Here is a 21134-nt window from a genome sequence, read left to right on the forward strand (position 1 = left end):
ACTTACTCTCTCGCTCTTTTTTTGGTCGGTCGGACAAGCCCGATCTTACTTACTCCAAACCCTGCATCATCCCTTGCGAAGGTTTTCTGCTGAAGATTGCCAGAGCTTCGAAGCCGCCTTTTTCCGACGCCCGCCACTTCTCCCATGGAAGCACCTGGCCGATCGACGTCATCGTCGACGGTGCGCACCGCCACAGTCAATACGAGCTGGAAGAGGCGACCTGGTCTCGGTTGAACGATGGTTCGTCCGGTCGAGTTCTAGTCGAGTCTCTGCGCTTGTCCGGACAGAACTTTAACCTAGTCGGAGGTGATGGAATTGCGAACAGAGCACAAAAGCAATGGATTACTGTGATCAGGCTATCATTCATACATTCTCCTAGGGTAATGCAATACAGTACAGTCCCCATAAGATGAGATCATTTTCGCCTCTAACCGTTGTGCGCGGGACCGTAGAACCAGGCGCGAAACCATCACTTCATATAAAGCAAGTCACACGAATCGAAAGCAAGGCAGCATTAATCGAAGATCACGTAGCAAGAAGAAAGAAGATTCAGGAGAACCCGAAGAACCCTGTGACACCGGCCCAGATAGTAACAATACACCCCCATCCTGTTTGAAAGAGCCCATCACCAACACCGCAGAACCAAACCCCGCGTCCAACCTGACCCGTATATATATAAGAACGTGAAAGCAAAAAGTAACCAAAAACACAAAACATCGCCCATTGGTATCCCGAATTAGCAAATAACCCTGGTTTAGTCGTAATCATCCCCGGCGTCGTCTCCGTCGCTGTGGCGCCCGCGAGATCCCTTCACTCCGTCCTTGCGGATGGGAATCTTAATCCCTTGGAGGGCAAAGCATTTGCTCAGCGGTGTGCTCTCAATGACACCGGGGAACTTCTTGGCCGAAAACACGTGGAACGGCTCCGAGAACACAGAGGCCAACACTGGCGCAGAGCCGTGGTTAATCACAGATACCCCGTTGGGGGAATCACCGGACTGGCTGCCCACATTCACAAAGCTCATTTTCAGACTGCAGGAATGAATTAGTACATCACAAAACACGACCAGCTCAGAGAACTGCACTCACCGGAAAGAGCCCTCTGTGCGGACACTCAGGTCCTGCAGGATAAACCACACTCCGATCTTGTTTTCCGGGTCGGTCAAGCGGAACGCGCTGGCGCTGAGACTGCCGATGAGGTTCCGCGTGAACATGCCGCCAGGGCCAGAGGCCACAGGCTGCGCCGGGGAAATATTGGCCTGCGGCATGTGGCCGCCGGCATAGTAAGGCTGATAATAGGGTGCTTGTGGATTCGCTCCATACGGGTTCTGGTACTGTAGTTGGGGGTTGCCACCGTAGTAATTGTTCATCTGAGGGTATCCAACAGGCTGGCCGTAGGCATTCTGCGCGTAGGGCGGGTAGGAAGGCGAGACACTATGCGGCGGAGGGGGGTATGAGGAGGACATGGCCGTCGATATCGAGGGAGAAGTGGCGGAGTGCTTGACGAGATTTACCTCGCTGGTCCCCTCCGCGTTCCACAGGTCGACCATGAGCACGTAAAAGGACGTATCGATCTCACTAGAGTGGCCGGTCAGCACCATTCCTCGGCAGAGCGATATTTGATGCCGTCATACTTAATGTCAATCTCCTTTTCAGTCTGAGCATCTCGGACAACCAGGCGAATGCAGGGAGGAGGTGTAATTGGCCGGCGATCCTGAGCTACAGTCAGCTACCTATAGGAAAGGCGGGAACAAGAGCAGTGCAAGACCAACCTTATCGCCGAAGCCACACATCCGGGCGCGAACCGGCTGCTGAACCACCTGCAAAGACCAAATGCGATTTTCATGAACGGTGGAGAGCGGCGCTAGATGGCTTGACGGCGGTAACCCGCCGGCAGACGCGACGCCTGCAGAGCCCGGAGTGGGGTATGAGGAGGAGGGGGGTGGAATACGATCCATCGAGAGCGGCGGCGGGGGAGGCGGTGCGGTATGTGTGCGATCGTCCAGAGCGTACATGACGCTCATCACGTTGGATGAAGGCGAAAGTCGAGGAAGTGGTGGCGGGGTGAATACCCGAAATTGCAGCAGCAAGACTCGCGACAGGCAAACCCAATCTTATCACGAGTCAAGATTCGGGCAACGACACAGGCTCCTATGGCAGTCCTGCAAAAGGGAACCGGATGAATGTACACGCGTCGTTCGGCGGATGGTGCACAGTGTAGACGTTGAAGCTCGTGAAGTGAGGATTGAACTCTGGGTAAGGCGCAGCGACGAGCTGTCAAAATGCGGGAGAATCGCTGAGCCTTCCACGGATCGGCCGCAGGACCACAGGTTCCCCAATGATGACCGCTTTATCCTGGGAGGTAGCACAAGGACAGGAACCCGCAGTGCTAAATGATTGGCGGCTATGAAGCTGCAAGCCAACCCGAAACTAGAACAAGACAGACCAGAAGATAGACTGGAGGGAGGAGGAAGAGAAGGGAAGAAAAAAAGGCGGGGTTGCGAAAGAGGGCGGGCTGAAAGTGAAGAGGGAAGACGGAGAGTTGGTGCGGACAGCAGAAAAGATTGGAGCAGCCGAGGAGGGGACGAAAGCAGAAGGTGCGCGAGTCACGGGCAGCTCTCGAGGTCCAGAACCTTAAGTTTGGGAGGAGATGAGCTCATTTGCGGTCTCTACGTCTGGTCGCCTATGAGTAGCTACTCATTACTACTACTACTACTAGCTACATTATCCTACGGGCGCTGGTCTTGTCGATTCCATAAGAATGAAATATGATAAACAATAAACAATTCTAGTATATCCAGGGAAACATACTATTCCAATCTTAAAGTATGGAGTCAGTTGTCTGCTGCTGGATAAGGATTTCCATAGAACGCAAATTGAAGGGAAAAGGCAAGCCAGCCCACGGATCTCCGGGGGGAGGTTAGAGAGAGGGAGCCAGTCCCCAGCAGTGCCAGCAAGCCCCGGCAATTCCTGGGATTTGGGGAGCAGAAGGATTGGGCTAACGGGCTTAGCTGGCCAACCCTCGGGGCTTGCCCTGCTCTCTTTTTCCTCTTTCCTTCCTTTGGTCGTAGCGTCACGGATCAGGAGGCGATCAACCCGGCGCAGGAACCTCGCGACCCAGACGGTCGGGTTCAGCAACTACTTTTTTGGCCCAGCAACTCCCGCTGGATTTTTCCCGCACCTGTCCTTTGTTTGCTATTTACCTTTCTTTTTCTATGTGATCCATCTATTCTCCCCCATGTTTTCCTTTTGATTGCTGTTTATCTTTTTTCTGACTCTTCTTTGTCTGTAGGTATTTCCTGCCAATAAAGTGAGAAAAAAAATTAGATCACAAATTAATAGGTTTTCCCCTCCATCTCGTCATCGTAACGAATGGTACCCCATCACAGTTCAGCTTGTGTTCCATCCTCCCCAAAAATTCTATTTACAATTTTCATTCAGCAGGCCTTTGCTGTCACCATAGGAGTGGGTCGAGCGCATAAATGCAACGAAAAGAAGATGCAGCCAGCTGGAGTCTCCTCTACCTAAATTGGCCAACTGCGGCAACCACCCCGGCCGAGATGTGCACAAGTGTGGAGCCATTGCTCCTGTTTCAGCCAATCCAGTGCAGGGATCCTCAGCATTGGGTCGGATTGAAGGGCTGCGGTCGCCGTTCCGGGTTTAGGCGGCAGGGAATCAAACTCCAACCGTTCCGTTTTCAGTCAAGACGGACCCCATCGGCAAGGAAAAATCCCACCGGTGCACCATCCACTTTGTGCCGCTGGGAGCTGAACTGTGTGAGACTTCCGATCTCTCTGCCCTCTGGAGACTTTACATTCAACCAATAATCGATTTAGATCTCACTATCTTACATTCCCTGACTCAGGGGAGGTGAGATGGTGATTGGAGGGGCAAGCAAACCAATCGCCCGTAGACGGATGATCACCGTGGTTGTTGCACCGATGCGCTGCCGGGGAACTGGAAAAGGCCCTCGCTAGGAGATAAAATCCAGCAATTTTTTATCGGGTGCGGGCACCGGTGGATCGGTAAACAGACGCTGCATTGGTACCCGGCCACTTGCCACTACTAACAATCACTCACTGCACTTACTGGATGGGGGATGCGGTTGATTTATCCGCAGTACTGCCGGCCGGTCATGCTCCGTCTCACCTGCATGGCATACTTTAAGGCATTACAAATACTCTGATCAAATGAGATATTACAGATAGTGTGGAAACCATTGCCACAGCGGATTTATACAGTTTAATGAAGATTCTGACATAAATAACAAGACCAAAAAGCTCTTCATATTTTCTGTGGATCCAGCTACTACGAGTACGGATAACATAGTAGAAGAGGAAATGCTTTTTGGATGTGACTCCCTAGTCATCAAACCACTTTTCTTGCACAGACGCGTTGCTCCTCAATCAGAAGCAGTCAAACTCACCTGCAAGAGAATCCATAGAAGGCAGGCATTTGGAAGATCCTTACGCCTTACCCGTGTGACAGACACATGGACCAAAGCTCACACTACTAACCAAACTATATGCATGTACTTTTCTTGAGCGACAGCTTGTCATCCTCTTCCTGCTCGCCGGATCTGCATAAGCTCTCACTCAAATCGAAACTCTAATAGCGCTACGAAATAAGAGCCTATTTGACTGAGAACATCAACCGGTTTGTCGGACATGGTTGCACCGTGACTAAGAATGAAGTCACTGACTCCTGCAACGCGATGGATCAAGCAACGAGGAATGCCCATCCTGGCCTGCAGCTATCCGGCAGCCTGTGATGACCTGGCCAGGATGTGGTAAGCCCCTCGGTCGCTTCATTTCACCCATATCCCGTAAACATTCCCTGGTGTCACAGGCAAGGGATCATATGTATCCAGGGTCGGGGCCAGACCAACCCTGCGGTGACAAAGGTCTTCCAAACCCCTCCGCAAGTCTGATACCAATGGCATGTAGCCACATTCAGGCGGTTCCATGGTGGCAAATACTTGGCTTCATCAAAGGTGCCAGGGGGTCCATTGTTGCGTAGAAACGAAAGGCGTCGACAGAAGCTACATTTTGTCGTTCGACCCTTGGAAGGAAGGCGGACGATGAAGTTGCAGGAATAAGCTTTGGTGCTAACGAGACTCTGCAGGGATGCTATCTCACAAACTTAAGCATAACATAGGATCACACGTGCCCGCGTGCCGATGCAGAAGACAAGGTTTGCTTCTGAGGACGAACCTTGGCAGAATGCTCCCTTAGGTAGCTCCTCTGCAGCCCAGTCTTTACTCGACCATATCTCGCCCTGAATGTGCCCCTGGTCCCCCTTTGAATGCAGCCCTGGGCCTTCGAGAAGATTCATCTCCCGCTTCTCTATTCCGAGGATGGGTAGATCGTGGAATCAGGGACGACCCAGCGATGAACCCGACCCGGGAGCCCCACGATCAGCCATGGAAAACCATCTCAAGGGTCTTCCAACTTGCAAGGAGAAAAATCGGCAGAGAAGGTATACTTCACTGAGTGACTTGGCCTGGAAACAGGATTGTAGCGGGTTGTGAACATCTGGAATGCGGGGGTAGTGACCTTGTTTGAAGAATGTGAGAGCCCGGGGCCGGCCTAGAGCGAGCCGAGGACGGCGACAGATTGACAGGAAACGTCGACGATGATCTACGATCTGAAAGATGCGATCTGCCGGGCCCGTCTCAGGGCTGAATAATGGGATTCAGGACCCAGGGGTAAGTCTCAGGTCCACCACCACGATTGGTCGCCGCTTGGCTGGGCTGCTGCCTTTACATGCCGAACTATGGACGAGAACGAATGCTAGCCATGAATTGGTACCAGGCCCTTATCACTCTCTTGCTAGAATTCAAGCCTACCAGAGCAGCAATTCTTATGACCCACTCCTTCCAAGAAAAGTATGTTCCTGAATGGAATTGTGCAGTGGGAGACAATGAAGGGGAGAGTACTTGAATGCCGGACTCCCTAGAGGGGTCCGCATGCTGCCACAGGTGAGCGGCGACATTATTGTATAGCACATACCCCTTCATCTCTTTCTACCTTTATCCTTGTAGATCATGAGGTGCTTTGGGGAATCATGTCTCCTATGGACCTGGGGATGCGCTCTTCTTCAGGTTGTCGTGTCTGCTTCTTTTGCTCCTCTCCTGCCGCCGGCTTATCCACTTGCTGTTCGCAGTCCCTATCTGTCTTGTTAGTCCAGCCTCTGCTTTGAAGTTCAATCTTGATTTGCATTGCTTGATCATGTAGAATAAACGCATACTGACGTGTACAGCTTGGCTTCCCGGATATCAGGCATCGAGTCTTCCCTCTAGTTCACCTCAGTTTTGGTTTGGGAATAACCTCACCTGGTCTGTCATTGCTCGTGTAAATGGTCAGGCGTACAGTCTTTTCGGGGTCTGTGAGAAATTAGAAGGCATCCAGGCTGCTACTGTCAGAGATGGCAATTTCACCTCGACACACAGCACTTTTCTGCTGACAGCCGGGTCGAAAAATTTCACCCTCGACTTCTTTTCGCCTGTCTCCCCAACAAATTATCTACGCCAGTCTCTGCCCTTTTCTTACCTCACAATATCAGTTAGTGGCATATCGAACAACGACTCTGTCCAGATCTACTCTGACATTGATTCGTCCTGGACCGGTCAACCGGATAACGCCACTTGGGCTTTCTCAGAAGCCAACAAAACTTCAGTCTTTCAGCTGAGTCCCGTGGAAGAGGCCTTGTTCTCGCAAAACTCTCAAGAGCAAGCGCTTTGGGGTCAGACGGTTTATGCCACGCGGGCTCAAAATGGAAGCGTTCTCTCTTCTGCCTCGGGGCCGTTGTCTGCGATCCGCTCTCAATTTGTAACCAATGGATCACTGGGCAATTCTTACGCAAACTGGACATCTGACGGTGTTGTCGCATTTGCGCACGAGTTAGAAACGAGTACGAAGAATACTTCGATCACTTTCGCCATAGGCCATGTGCGCGAGCAAACCATTAACTACCTTGGTAATACGCAAACTGGGTACTACCGAGCAATCTACCCAAACACTACATCCGCCGTCTCGTATTTCCTTGACGACTACTCGGACGCGCTCAATGAGTCAATGAACATGGACGAGTTCATTCAAAAGGGCGGAGAATCATCATCCGGCACTAACTACTCCGATATACTTGCGTTATCTCTCCGCCAAATCTACGGTGGCATGGAACTCACAATCCCAAATGACACACTAAACACCAACGACACCATGGCCTTCATCAAAGAGATATCCAGCGATGGAAACATCAACACCGTCGACGTTATCTACGCATCCTTCCCAGTCTTCTACGTCCTAAACTCCGACTACATCCGCCTCCTCCTAAAACCCGTATTCGAATACATGGACCAAACCAACTACACCTACGACTTTGCCGTGCACGACATCGGGATGGACTACCCCAACGCCACCGGCCACAGCCCCAAGGGAGAGTTCATGCCCGTCGAAGAGAGCGGAAACATCCTCATCATGACCTACGCCTACGAAAGCGCAACCAACACAACCAACATCACAAGCACCTACTCCCCCCTTCTGCAGAAATACGCTCAATACCTAAGCATCAACGGGAAATACCCCGACGCACAACTCTCCCTCAACGACGCCCTAGGCAAGGTCGCCAACCAAACCAACCTCGCCATGAAAGCAGCCAGCGGCCTCGCCTCCTACGGCCACCTAACCTCGCAGCAAAACTACACCGACGCAGGCAAATCCATCGCTGACGCCCTCTATAACGGCCGTCTCGGCACAGACCCCAATGGAACCTACTTCACCACCCAGTACGACAACGACTCCTGGTTCCTCGCGTACAACCACTACGCGGACGTTTTATTCTCTTTTGGCCTCTTCCCCGAAGAAGCATATAACGCCACCACAGCCTTCTACCCCACAGTCCGCAAACCAGCTGGCGTAGCCCTCGACGCTAACTTCGACTGGGGCCAAACGAACTGGCAGGGCTTCGTGGCGGCAACGGTCACCGATGATGCAAGGGACATGTTCATCACCGATATCCATGCCTATATTGCTAATGGTCTCAACGATGTACCCTTCTCGGACCGTTACTGGGTACAAGATAGTACGACTGGTGAGGCCGGTGAGTACTTTGCGTTTCGAGCGAGGCCGGCACTGGGAAGTCATTTTGCGTTGATGGCGCTGCAGGGGGCGGATCAGTGGGTGGGTTGTTGATTCAGTCGCTTAATGGGTTTGGTATATATATATATACATTGCATTTTGGGCGTATTGTACATAGGTTAGATTTTTGGAGTTTAGATTTGGAATCAGAGAGCACTTGTCGGAATTGATCCATGCATTGTTGTCCCTCGCTAGGGCTATGAATAATATGCAGGAATGCGCGACTAAGTGCATATATATATATTGATGGTTAGGGATAGTAAGTGTTAGACAAACACCTTCTAATATCAACTAAAGACATAAATGATTGAAGTATGCACAATGTACATGGACTCTAGTACTACTAATACTAGTAGTCTAGTAGTTATATATAGTCAGAGTGTATGTATATTTGTCTACGACTATTCGTTACCATGCCGCAACTATACTGCATGAATGAATGTTATTCCTGTGGTGTCAAAACTTACTAAATTTGCTTTCCGAACGTATTTTATAAATATATATAGTATATATACACTACGTCACAATTCTGATTATCAATGCCACTACTAGAGAGATACTCCACAAACAAAGCCAGATATGCACTTACTTATTTGTGGAAGAAGTAAAGGGGCAAGTTCAATGGGACTATGTAGTGGGTTGGGTCATTATTTAGTTCACATAGTAGACAGAGGGTTCCAGGGAGATGATAATGGTGGTTGAGCAAGTAAGTGGAGGCAATGAATGGACGCTGGGTCACGTCATGGTTAGCAAGTGGTATTTATAGTTGCGAAGTCGATAAAAATTGGTCTATTGCCTGACATATGACGTTTCTGACTGACAGCGAGCTTGTGTTGCAGGTTTTGTGTCTTTTGATGATAAGCTGAAGTTGTAGCTTACACGTCGATATGCTACGTATTCAAGAAAACGTGGGCGGATTGTAGGTATATTGAGATGTGATAGGCTCATGTTGCTGTTCAACATCGCTGGCTGACAAGACTTTTCTGGTTAGTAAGTGGATGACCTGTGTTGTGACTGTTGAGCACGGCCTGCATTTCGAGTGCAATCCTAGCATGCTGTCAGGCAAGCAATGTAACAGCAAGTTTAGTAGTGTAGTGTCATGTGAGGAAATCTACGTATGAGAAGTCTCTTTGCAGCTTGTGGATAACTCTGATGCTAATGGTTGCAACCTGGATTTCAGACTTCCAACGCTTAATCTACTGAGCAACTGCCTAGTTCCCGGTTGGGCTTGAAATGGGGCGAATTTGGAGGCTGTCCATAACGCAGCAAACTGCGTAGAGTGATCCGTCAGCGGAGGCATCGGATGCAGACGTACGATTCCTTCAAGGACCTTCGCCCTTCAATTTTTCGATAGCTTCTGTCCAGTCTTCAGACAGACCGAAACCCCACTATGGGCAAAGCGTCATCTCAATTCATCACGGCGACTCCGTATGCTGTGCCAGTCGAGAAACAAACGTAGTGACCTCCAAGTCGCACACTCTGTACACATCTGCTTCTTCGGTTCGGCGTATCTCGGGCCCAGCTGACCCAAGTGGTCTGACGAAATTCCAACATGTCCAATCTCTAACCGAAGTATTCCCAGGATTCTGGGCGAATCAACTTGCTGATGCCTTGTCAAGGGCCCATGCAGCCCCTCCTAAGCGCTGCAACTGTGGGCTCGATACAGTGCTAAGCCATCGAGCATGGAACAAGCGTCCCGGATAGGCAGCCAGGTCCAACAGGTTCATGGCACCATGTCCCGTCGTTGGTCAGCAGAGTGGCCAGTTCGTTTAACATTGAGTGGTCCAAGATAACAGACAAGTTGCGGGATGGAGAGGATTCATATAGAAGCAAGGTCTGCATTTTCCCAGTCGGGAATGACGATGACGTCTTGCAGGAAGAGAAGGATTTGCGGAGACGGTGTATCTGATGTGCTGGCTAATCAGCAGCATCTGCTCACCAGTATGGTCCAATCCGATATCCAACGCGCGCGACTTTTTGCTAGCGCCATGCCTATTCGAGTCAAAGCGGCCGACCCTCAGGCGCATCTGGGCGCATGGAGAATCCTACCAGAAGATTCAGTGAAGAGGTCTGTGATCTGAAATCCACCCATGGCTTCAGCCCGGCCCGCTGTTGAGGGCCTTGGCCCCAACAGCGGTCGTTTCTTCTGATCCAACCTAGATTAGCCCGTTGGCGCGGTTAGGGTGAATCCGTTCCCCCGGCGAAAATCAGAGGGACCCACTGGCCGCCTTTATGATCGCGGTACCAACGGTGAGGCCGGTTACCTCCGCCGGCCGAGATGTAGATGGGACTAGTATAGTGGTATCGCGATCCTAGCTAGCCTGGTTTATTCCAGCTGGAGCTCGAGGATTACTCACACGCGCGATATGGCGCAAAAGCGCCGGGCGGAACGGTCGGGCTTTTAGTCCGAGGTATGGCTAGCTGTAGGATGCATGCACCTCGCACTGTGGGCTGAGCTTGATCATTGGACAGCGAGGGCAACGTCACGGACGATTGGTGGGATGCCTATGTGTGATGCTGCTGGGAAGGCGTGGGTGTGGGAGAGGCTGCGGAAGAGGCTTTGTCGCAGCCGGGGTCCATCATCCACGGAAAGTTACGCCATGGTGCCACCGTGCTCATTCCATCGAGTTTCTTTGAGAGAGCAAAAGAACAAGCGGGAAGATCAGTAACTCCTCCGTCACCGGCAACGGCTCGCCCCTCTTAAGCGGGGTATTATCGCTTGATGGATTGACTGATTCAGAATGGTCGTGATCGAACCATAGCTAGCTAGCTATGAGAGGATTGGAGTTCTGGCTGACATCATTGGGTCAAGCGTCTCATGATTCCGGAGCCGAAGGCGATATTCGGAGATGTGAGACACGGATGCCATGCAACAGAGACACAACGTGGATGGAGAAGGAGGAGGGATTGAGACACTAGCTGTCTAGTGAGGGTAGTAGTGTAGGTGTACAGTTGTAGCTACAAAAGCAACAACAGTCCAATGGTGAGTAACGAACCATCGGATCAGGCCTGAGGCAGCCCCGGGCGGCGGGAGAGTCACGGGCCCGCACCCCTTATGCCAGATCCGGCAAGGCGGGAGGATAGCAGGCCAATGAAAACACTGATAAGCCCCCAAGAATCTGAGTTGCCCAAAACAGCAAAAGCAGGGTTCATGGAGGCCTAGCACTAAGCCACGATAGGCAAAGGGCCAGGAGCCGAAGATGGGGATTTGACTTTTAGGTTTTTTGGCTGCAAGTGGATGTGGTGTGGATCCCGGCTTTGTCCCAAGACGGCATGACGAGAGAGATTCATTGCTGGCTTGTCGGGGTTTAAGCATCAATCTTTTTTTTCTTGTTCTTGTTTTTCTCCCCCCCCGCCTCTATGTCCATCCCTCCATCTCTATTCTCCATTCGGGAACGGATGTCCATCAGTTCCGGGATGGACCGGTGCTTCTTATTCAGTTTCGGGGGAAGATCTGGGATAAACTACACTTTAGTTCCATTAATAGTCAGTAGATTATTGTAGGGTAAACGGGGGGGATGCTTCAGGGGGTGTGACTGCTTATTCCTGATTGGGTCAATTGGGCTGGTGGCCGGTGGGGCATGTCAAGGATGGGGGAAGAAAAGCACACCACTAAATTCGACTAAATCAGTACTAGTGAGTTGTTGGTATTAGATAGTAAGTAATATCTAGTAGTGAACAGTTAACCCTCTTTTTCCTTTTTCTCTCTCGTTTTCCATTCCCAGGTAGAAGATCTCAGACGGTATACCATGTAAAGTAGGATGAACATTGGCCATGCATGGTACTTGCTTAGTTTTATTTCTTTTTTTAAACTAAGAATTGTACAGTCGTACATCTTTAATAAATGATCATCCTCTCAAGATGGCAAGTCATCAGCGAGCTGGGTCATGACAGACAAAAGACAGAAAGAAAGAGGCAACGATGATCCAGGGTTCAGTACACCGCGACCCAAGATGACCAAGATGACCATTTGCCCATTCGACCGCATGATGCATCATCCTGTCTCTGTCTCTTTCCCTTCTGTTGCTACGGCGGTTGGGGCGCCGAGCCCTTCGTAGCGCTGCATTAAACACCACAAATCCTTTTTTTTATTTTTTTGCCCGCATTTACTGGTTTCGTCTTTTGGGGAAGGCCAGAGCCATCCAGTTCCATCCAATCCCTCCAATCCATGCCATCGGGGATTCGCGCTCTTACTGCCTCCGTGCAAAGACAACGGAAGTGGGGCAGCGATCTATCGGCTAGCTTTGGACAACTTTGGAATTATTGTTGGAAAAGTGCTTGGGTGGTGGAGGGAAAAAGTGGGTTGTGGAATTGAAGGTGGTCTCGATGAGCGGGTTTTGGAACCTTCTCCCGGAAAAGAGGCCAAAACCTCTTTAGTTTCTCTCCGTCTCCCTCTCTCTCTCCTTCTCTTCAAAAAGCATGGGGAGTCGGTTGTTTGTTTGGATATTAAACCCCATGGATCTCCAACTATCCACCCCGGCCAAGAAGGTGTTGTTGAAAGTTGAGCTGTAAACAGTTGGAGGGGATCACGGCTTCTTGCTTGTTTGATTAAAGGGACTGTTTTTCATATTTATTTTTCCTTCTTTTTACACTTCCTATGAAACATCCCCCCTCCTCCCTTCCATCCTTGACGCTTCTGTTTCCACCTTGCGCCTGCTGGGAAACCTCCCCCCCTCCCTCCCTTCAACCCTCCCCGGCATCCTCTGCTCCTTCACCCAGAACCTGGACAGAAGGAACAAAAGAACACGACAGGGGAAAATAATAATATAATCCCCAAGAAAGAAAAAAGTCCCCAGCAATGCCTGCACGGCGCACTTACAGAGCCCCGGCGCGGAATGGCTGTTTTGAGTGCAGGAACCGGCGAATCAAGGTAGGTGCTCTTGGGGTTTTAGTCCCGGTGAAGCTTAACTTAAGTTGCCTGGCCTGGCCTGCTATTTTCTTGGTTGTTTGGTCCACTAAAGTTTCCATCCATTTTCCCTTCTTCTACTGCTGCTGTTCTTCTTCTTACATTTTCCCTCTTTTTTTAATTTTCTCTCTTCTATTATTCTCCCTTCTCCCTTACCCCCAATTCCCTCCTCCCTCATCATTGCCTGGGTGCCTGGATGCCTGAATGATGCAGTGATCCCTTTCCCTTCCCTGTCTCCTCCCTCCACTTCTCCCTCCTACTTTTAGATATGTACCTATCAGTGGAGCTTTATCTGCTTGTTTGATTACCGCTGTGGACCGGGACCTTTGCTACTTTCCACCACCCCCCTCCCCTGAATTATTACACCACACCACTTTTCTGTGGTTCTTCAAATCGGGACTGGTAGTCCTGTGTCGCCCTCATAGATGCTAATCGAACCGGGATGCAGTGCCCCAACGAACACCCCCAGTGCTCCCATTGCACCAGCGACAACATAATATGTCAATATATTCCCTCCTCCACCTCCTTGGTCTGGCCTAGGGTCAAGTCTCGCTCCACCACCCCGACCCTTCCCCCATCCCGCACCGCCTCCCCTTCCCACGTGAACCCCAGGATTTTCGCTGAATACCGCGTCGTCATGGACCCTGTTGCCCCTTCCACTCCCACCGGGGAGCTGAACATTCAAGACCTCGAGTTGATGATGCAATGGTGCACGACCACATACCGCTCGGTTTCGCGAAATACCTCGGTAGAAGGAATCTGGCAGGGCGTAGTGCCAAGGGAAGCCATGCGCCACCCATTCTTGATGCACGGCATCTTGGCTCTCTCCGCCCTGGATCTGGGCTTCAACTGCCCCTCCGGTCCGCCCAAAGACTATTACATCCGAACCGCCCAGGCACACCAGTCCCGGGCTGTGACCGGTCTCAGCAAGATCGCGGGGCGTCTGGATCAATCCAACTGCAATGCCGCTTTTGCTCTGTCCAGTATCATGGTGGTCTTTTCCTTCGCCCTCCCTCGGACGACGAACAAACTCGGGGACGTCCTGAATGAGCTTCTCAACATATTTCGGTTCACACGCGGGTCGGTGGACGTCCAAGGAGGAATTATCAATTGGGTCGCGGATGGCGAGTTCAGCCCGCTTCTCGAGTGCGACACCTCGCAGCCAACCATGCCCGACACGTCTCGGCTGGCCATCATGTCGCTGACCCGAATGAACGCGGACCTAGCCAGCCGCGATCCCGCCCATGATAAGGACACGTATGACACGACGATCCGGTACCTGAGCTACTCGCTGGACAAGCTGGCCCGGGGCGGAGAAACCATGATTATTGCCTTCCAGTGGATCTTCCAGATCCCGCCGCGATACCTGGATTTGCTGCAGCAGAGACAGCCCTTTGCGTTAGCCATCTTGGCCCATTACGCGGTGATTATCCACTCGTTGCGAGGACATTGGTGGATGGGCGAGTGGGGAGCGCGACTGATCCGGGAGATCGGCCAGCGCCTGGGTGCAGACTGGAAAGACTCAATCAGTTGGGTGGTGGACGCGACAGGATGCTATATTCCTCCAGTCTGAGACGGTTCATGGACGAGATGTATAAGTACCTTTTTTTTCCATTCTCCAGTGCGCGTTGTTCATTTCAGACACCGAATATGGATGCATCTGCGCGCTGGAGAGTACATTGTGTGGTCACCATGACCATCCTTGAGAGACGCGTGCAGCGTGCACGCTGCCCGTCGACATACCTTAAAGCAGGCGGGAACACCCTTACCATCCGTGGGCCAGGCTCTACCATGAGTGACCTACACAGAATTCATGCAGTCTTGAAGAAGAGGGAGTCATGCAGTGAACTGTAATAGAAAGAAGACCAGGACATGACGGGAAGTGACATTTGGGGAGGCCGACCGGGAATAAGCACTAAGAGCGGAGCGGAGTGAACACCACAACGAAGAAAGACAAATGCGACCAACTAGTGGAATCTAGTTGGTTAGTCGATGGACATGAAGGAGAGGAGATCCGACCGCCAATCACTCGACAGCGCAAACTGAACCAGGGTGCTGGACATCTACACCACCTACAACTATCTATGGCATGATCGCATGGGACACATACTCACTTGGCATGAGATGGATGATACCTCATAAGCAATATACGGAGTACTTGATTGGTATTGCATTTCTATTTCAGAGCAAGCTATGCATACATACATTTTATTCGGATTATAGATTCATACACGATCTACACTATCTACCTCGGCAATAGACAGAATTAGCAGAACCCAAAGTAATAATAATAATACCCCAAGTAATGACCACTAAAGAAACAAGGCCAGAAAAAAGCAATATGCAGCCCTCCCCATAGATAAGCCCCCGGGATTTCATTGGAGATCTCACTACTAGTAATAATAGTGCTAACAACCACTACAAAAGGGCCCCGGTGTGCCCTGCCCAACCTTTGTAATAGAAAATAAATGAGTGGAAATGAGAACAAATGATTATAATACTGAAAACATACACAGAGAGAGACACATATTATACTTGAAAAATGAAAAATAATACCCCCAGTCCAAACGCAACAGCAATCACAAATATGAATTGAAATGAAATGAAATGAAACGACAAAATCCGACCCTCGCGCCGTTCTTTTTCCCCACGTCCGGGTTTCTTTACTACATGGGTATTCTTCAAAAAACACTTAAAATAAAACAGATCCAGATCGAATAGGAGGGAATGGAATATGATGGGAAGGGAAGATGAGGAAGGGATCTCTCCATCTGAGGGGATGGGTATAGAGATGGAGAGATGAGTAAGTGAGGGGTAGGTAGGTGGTGTCGAGCACTACCTGCACCTGCACACTGATCTGCTTGGGGATTGTTGGGAGCAGGTAGTGCAGGTATCGGTCGGTCGGTCGTCAGTCAGTCGAAGTATAGATAGATGGGATGCTCTCATCCCATCCATCTCAGATATCCGGTACAGTTCAGTCCAGTCCGGTCCACTCGAAAGAGAGGAGCAGAAACACAAGCACACACATATGGTGCATGCAACAATAATCACACGTTTGGAGAAGAGTCAAAGGCAGAAAAGCACAGCGCAGCCAGAGCAGGGGAAGAAATAAAGAGAATAGTAAGTTAGCGTGAACGACAGGACGCAGCTCACTCTCCCTCACTCACTATCTCTTCCCCATTACCTCACCACGCCATGCTATACATTGCCATGCCATCTCTGCCAGCAGAAATAACTGACAGAAATGACATCCCAGCAATAGATCCAACCCCATCCTCAACTCCAAACATGTGCTAGTCAACTGGACGGATTTCGTTCTTCACCACCCCCACCACCAGCACCGGCACCCTCACCAGCGACACTGGCGGTCTCAGCATCCTTCCTGCGATCCTTCGACTGCGTGCGTACACGCCTCAACTGCTCCTCTTCCTGTTCGCGCACGCGCTTTTCTTCTTCCGCGGAAGGGATATATGCGTTTGCAGCGCCGCCTGGATAACATTACAACCCATTGATTAGCTCATTGTTTTGAAAGACACGACCACGGACGAAGGGGTAGTATAGGAGGTATAGGGGAAATTACCTCGGCCCATAAAGTGCGGCGCTTCTTCCATGCGCAATGGGGGCGACTCCACATCCTGCATTTCTCGGGCTAATTCGGGGTGTTCCGGATCATTGTGCATCATGTTACCGGAGCCGCCGCGACCGGTGGTGAAGATGTCTTGTTTGATGGTGGGGGTGACGAGATCCTTTGGGGTGGTGCGGGATTCATTGTGACCGGAGAAGATGTTGCCTGTGGGGGAGAACAATATCGCGTTAGAAGAGGTGATATTATGTCTTTTAAAGAAAGGGATACTGAGAGACAGAGAGGCAGAGGGGGAGATAGTGCCAAACATACCTGCGCCGCCACGGCCGTGGGAGATATTTCTAGCGCCGCCCATTGTTGCCGAACAGGGAGGGAGTGGAGGGGAAGGGGAGGGCGGAGAGAGAATGCGATCGGGAGAGTGGATGATCAGAGTGAGTAGTAAGGGAAGTATGGGATGCGATTGATTGCGAAGGCGCAACAACAACGCGAAGGCGACCTCTCAATCAAGAGAATGAAGGAGAAGATGAGAAGATAATTTGAAGAGGAGTGGGAAGGGAAAGCACGCAATAGCTAACCCAGCAATGATCAACACAAAAAAGAGAGAGAGCTGAGGAGCCGCCAAAGTGGCAAAGGCCGCGAGCGAGAAGAAAGACTGAGTGGAAAGAAAAAAGACTGAACGAGCAGCCAAGACTTTGATTTTGATCAAATGACGTCCTGCTTTTGGGGCCGAATGACCGAGACGGTGTTTTTCCCTTCCCTCTTCTTCCAATTTTGTTTCTCAGGTGCCATACATTACATCTTCCATCCTTCTATTCTTCAGTTCTTCCATCAATTTATTCTCCTTCTAGGGCCTTACCTTGAAGACTAAGTTCATCCCTCTTACCTCATTCATGGGCGCCAACCATGCCTGAAAGTGGAAACTTCTTAATCTAACTTGACCCCACTTTTTCCCTTTATTATACTCTACCATACTACGTACTATATTACCTTGGATTATGATTTTCCTTAATTCATTCCAGAACTTTTTGCCGACTGATGGAAACCCAGTGGAAAATTCTTCCTAGTTGTCCTTTTGGATACTAGTATATTATTTTTAGTCGATCAATTGTTTTACTATGTACTACTGTTGTTGGGCAGCAAGTAGGTCTAGGATTTCCCCGCAGGGAGGCTATCTATCTCTATTCTTTATCGTTGCTGGTATTTCGGCATTTGACAGATTAGGATTGTAGCTATGAGATAGTTTAGTGAAGCAATGTGTATTAAGCAATGGGAGGGGGGAACAGCATTACTTATATACTGGTTAGAAAGTATGCTTTCCCTGTGTGAATATCTACTATCCCTGAGGGCTGTTGTTCAGAACTGTAAGAAGAGGATGAGTGATAGCAAGAACCATGTACAGTCAATTCTGCAAGTATAGTAGTTCTATTATTCACAAACCAAAGAAACCATTATGTATATATACACACCATAAACATTTATCCAGTCATGCGTGTTCATAAACCAGTGCATCCCATCCATACCATGCGTTGCTGCATACAGCGTATATAATCATGCCGAACCGTCCATCTGGAATAATCGATCCATGTCCTTCTCGTACGCCTGCTCAAACCCCATACTCCAGACCCCGTGCGCTCCCTTGACGCGATACGGCCCCTCCCACTTCCACGACTTCTTCTTCTCCTTGTACGAAACTGCTCCAACATGCTGCATCTGTGACGGGGAGATGGCCAGTCGGTCCAGCTCGGCCCGCCCCGCCTGCATCTCGATCACGCTGTCCACCGCCTTGGTGGGGATCACGTCCTCCATGTGCTCAAAGTACTCCAGGAGGGCTGGAACGTTCTCGCGATTGAAGAGAAGGGCCTGCGAGCAGCAGCCGTGCGCGTTCATCACGTGCACCCCATCCTGCATCGGGTACCAGGTAACCCGACCAGCCAGAAAGAAGAGGGTGATCAGTAGCGGCACGCAGAAGAAGCAGACTACCAGCAGGAACGAGTTGGTGAGGATGCCCTGGGTAGCGCGGATCTTCCGCCGAGTGTACATGCCTGCACTGGCGCAGAGGGAGACGAGCAGCACACTCCAGGACAGGTAGATGGGCCAATTCTCCGAGTTCCAGCCGAGGAACTTCTCCGTGTAGAAGAGCCGCAGGTATAGCCAGTCCTTGATTGTATCGTGCCGGCGCCAGTCCTCTACCTGCTGGACGCTGCGCATGGTGTGCTCGTACCAATTGCGCTGGGCCACCACGTCGTCCTCCAGCATGATGATCCACGGCGCGTCGGTCATGTCGTAGCATGCCTGTAGCCCGAGCCGGTAGTCGATCAGAGACTTCTTCTTTATATTATTCTTCTTCTCCAAGTTCATAATGATATACCCGGGTGCGTCGACATCGTCGTAGGTGAGTACGTGGTCAACGACATTCGATAACCATGTCTGATTGTAATCTGGGTGATCGGAGGGTTTGCTCAGGGCGAAGAGCACTTGGACGGTAAGCGCCGCTCGCTGCTCGGGTGAGAGGGTATCGAGAATCGAAGCAACGGTTGTGTCGAGGTCCTGCTGCAGGGGACGCTTCACGGTAACGATGCCGACACAGGCGGTCTTCTCCCGTGGCGGGCTGACTTGGGAGACGGGACGGGGCGGGATATTGTCGGAACGATTGAAGGCAGACAGCCACTCCAGCGATTCGTGGATCCGTTGCAGACTGTATCCCGGGCGATAGCCTTCGGTGGGCTGGAAGAAGAATGAGCCTGGGTCACGGGCGGACCGGAAGTGGCAGATGATGATAAGGAAGAAAAAGAGGATGGCGTAAGAGGACAGAAGCAGCCTCTGCTTTCTGTTGAAGTGATTGAAAGCCATCGGTCACATACTGGTTGGCAGACGCGATCAGGAGGGAACGGAGGAGAGAGGATGGAGGGGAGAGAGGGAAGGAAAGGAAAAGAGGGAAAAGGAAAACAAAAGGCAGGACCGGATTGCGACAGCAGATAAGCCAGCAGCGGACTAGCAAGAGTTAGCTTGGAGCCATGTTGATGAGACTTGCTGCTTTTGAAGCCCTGGGCCCTCAGGGTCTGCCCATCGCTTAGTTTGCTCTAGTCATTTGCTGGCCAGCTGATAGTCCGGCCGCTCTTTCGTTTATCGGGGCCAGTGGAGCGGTGGTCAAAACCCTTCGAGTTGACCCACGCCCGAGTAGCCAAGTTTTGGGATCGCGTTGGCCCATTGGCCGATCACGCGGTGGGCGCCAGGGCTGAGCGCATGCTGCGTAAGGCATTATCCGAGTAGGGATTCGATAATAGGTGCAGGGTTGGGAATAGCGTCAACAGCCATTGTGGATTTTCCGAAGGTCAATTGGCTGAGAGAGGGGGAGAGGGAGAGGGAGAGACAGGATGACGATAAGAATAGCTCGGATTGCTTGCTTCGTCAGTTGCTTTGCTTCACTTGCTTGATTGTCTCGGAGCAAAAGTGAGAGGGAAATTCCATCCCGCGCGGGCTAAAAAAAGCCTGCCCAGAAAAAGCTTAGCCCCAAACGGTGTCCGCCGCCAGAAGAAGATGAGCATTGAGCAGACAAGAACATTGTAGAAAAAACATCCAAAGTGGGGGAAATAATTGACAGATTTCCTTGCATACTCCGAGCAGTCTCATCATGACACAATCAACAGGGCAGTGCCGATGAAACAGTTGATTTAGTGTGATGGCAAAGTGGTTTTAGCACCACTACATTGTCTCAATTATCTTGGTTTTGGATGGAGTCGGTTCTCGTATTGAACCCACTTCAGTGCTGTGCATCCATCACTATCCTGCACTTTCAATTATCGAGTTTATCCTGCAGACTCGATCACAATAAGATTCTTGACCTGTCAAGTTCGTTAAGTAATTAGCTGGTCCAAGCTAGAAGGTCAGTGTGACAGCCGTCACATGACCTTGAAATGATAGTGAATGTAAGCTGATGAAGTGATGTGTGTTCTGAGTCTGTTCATATTACATGCTGTTGTTTTCTTCCTTTAGCTAATCTATATCATTATAATTACTATTCTTGGCATCGCAGTTATCCTTAGTATGCCTAGTATATTATATACGTAGTATATAGTATACTTCATAGTATTTATTATCTCATAAAGAGGATTATTCATTGTATTTAGTCTCTTGAATTAAAACAGCCGCTAGCCCGCATCTTAGTCCCTGAGCAATATTCATTGTATATATAACTAGGGATAATCACAGCAAGCTTACAGCACAAACGTCTTCATATTTTCTTCTCTAAATAAAATCCACAGTACTATCACCATCATTATCATCGTCATCGGCTACACGGGAACGTATGTATCAGATCGAAGCGACCGTGACACATGGAGCACGGAGTATATGGGTGGCATAATTGTCAGGCAGACCCCTGGAAATGATGTGCAGGACAAGGCAAGTCGATACTGGTCCCTTAACATGTGGCAGGGTGAAGACAGATAGCATCGCAGTACTCTGACCGAAATTCCTGGGATGGAAACATCCCACGTCCAGTGCTTAAG

At 50.4% G+C, this 21134-nt stretch overlaps 6 protein-coding genes across 6 annotated transcripts; 3 read left to right on the forward strand and 3 right to left on the reverse strand.

The window, feature by feature from the left end:
* Positions 1–763: 763 nt before the first annotated feature.
* On the reverse strand, positions 764–2014 carry BO85DRAFT_335493 (velvet factor family protein; the record flags this gene model as incomplete). Its single annotated transcript, XM_025655445.1, has 4 exons — positions 764–1031; positions 1089–1577; positions 1634–1713; positions 1772–2014. Coding segments are annotated over 4 exons (1080 nt in total), but the record flags the coding sequence as incomplete, so codon positions are not given.
* A 3272-nt stretch (positions 2015–5286) lies between these two features.
* Positions 5287–6178, forward strand: BO85DRAFT_445551 (uncharacterized protein). Its single transcript, XM_025659289.1, has one exon. The coding sequence runs from the start codon at positions 5653–5655 to the stop codon at positions 5896–5898; it is 246 nt and encodes an 81-aa protein (XP_025520045.1). The 5' UTR covers positions 5287–5652; the 3' UTR covers positions 5899–6178.
* On the forward strand, positions 6046–8191 carry BO85DRAFT_456158 (glutaminase; the record flags this gene model as incomplete). Its single annotated transcript, XM_025661428.1, has 2 exons — positions 6046–6178; positions 6261–8191. The coding sequence occupies 2 exons, from the start codon at positions 6046–6048 to the stop codon at positions 8189–8191; spliced, it is 2064 nt and encodes a 687-aa protein (XP_025520046.1).
* Positions 8192–13485: 5294 nt separating this feature from the next.
* Positions 13486–14616, forward strand: BO85DRAFT_363492 (uncharacterized protein; the record flags this gene model as incomplete). The annotated part of the gene is made up of 1 exon (XM_025655662.1): positions 13486–14616. One exon carries the CDS (start codon positions 13486–13488, stop codon positions 14614–14616), a length of 1131 nt encoding a protein of 376 aa, XP_025520047.1.
* A 1640-nt stretch (positions 14617–16256) lies between these two features.
* BO85DRAFT_127130 (uncharacterized protein) lies at positions 16257–17156 on the reverse strand. The gene is made up of 3 exons (XM_025653957.1): positions 16939–17156; positions 16624–16833; positions 16257–16531 (listed from the first exon to the last, which is right to left on the reverse strand). The coding sequence occupies exons 1-3, from the start codon at positions 16979–16981 to the stop codon at positions 16341–16343; spliced, it is 444 nt and encodes a 147-aa protein (XP_025520048.1). The 5' UTR covers positions 16982–17156; the 3' UTR covers positions 16257–16340.
* Positions 17157–17834: 678 nt separating this feature from the next.
* BO85DRAFT_127053 (uncharacterized protein) lies at positions 17835–19917 on the reverse strand. Its single transcript, XM_025653956.1, has one exon. The coding sequence runs from the start codon at positions 19474–19476 to the stop codon at positions 18175–18177; it is 1302 nt and encodes a 433-aa protein (XP_025520049.1). The 5' UTR covers positions 19477–19917; the 3' UTR covers positions 17835–18174.
* Positions 19918–21134: the final 1217 nt, after the last annotated feature.

This window comes from Aspergillus piperis (assembly GCF_003184755.1).
Source record: "Aspergillus piperis CBS 112811 unplaced genomic scaffold BO85scaffold_2, whole genome shotgun sequence".
In the NCBI taxonomy this organism is placed as follows: Eukaryota; Fungi; Ascomycota; class Eurotiomycetes; order Eurotiales; family Aspergillaceae; genus Aspergillus; species Aspergillus piperis.

Bases quoted from the DNA above. Each gene is read 5' to 3' on its own strand.
- BO85DRAFT_127053 (XM_025653956.1), bottom strand. From the start codon at position 19,476: ATGGCTTTCAATCACTTCAACAGAAAGCAGAGGCTGCTTCTGTCCTCT.
- BO85DRAFT_127130 (XM_025653957.1), bottom strand. From the start codon at position 16,981: ATGGGCGGCGCTAGAAATATCTCCCACGGCCGTGGCGGCGCAG. The intron at 16,834-16,938 runs GTATGTTTGGCA...TCTCCCCCACAG, and splicing joins CCACGGCCGTGGCGGCGCAG to GCAACATCTTCTCCGGTCAC. The intron at 16,532-16,623 runs GTAATTTCCCCT...AATGTTATCCAG, and splicing joins GCCGCACTTTATGGGCCGAG to GCGGCGCTGCAAACGCATAT.
- BO85DRAFT_445551 (XM_025659289.1), top strand. From the start codon at position 5,653: ATGCGATCTGCCGGGCCCGTCTCAGGGCTGAATAATGGGATTCAGGAC.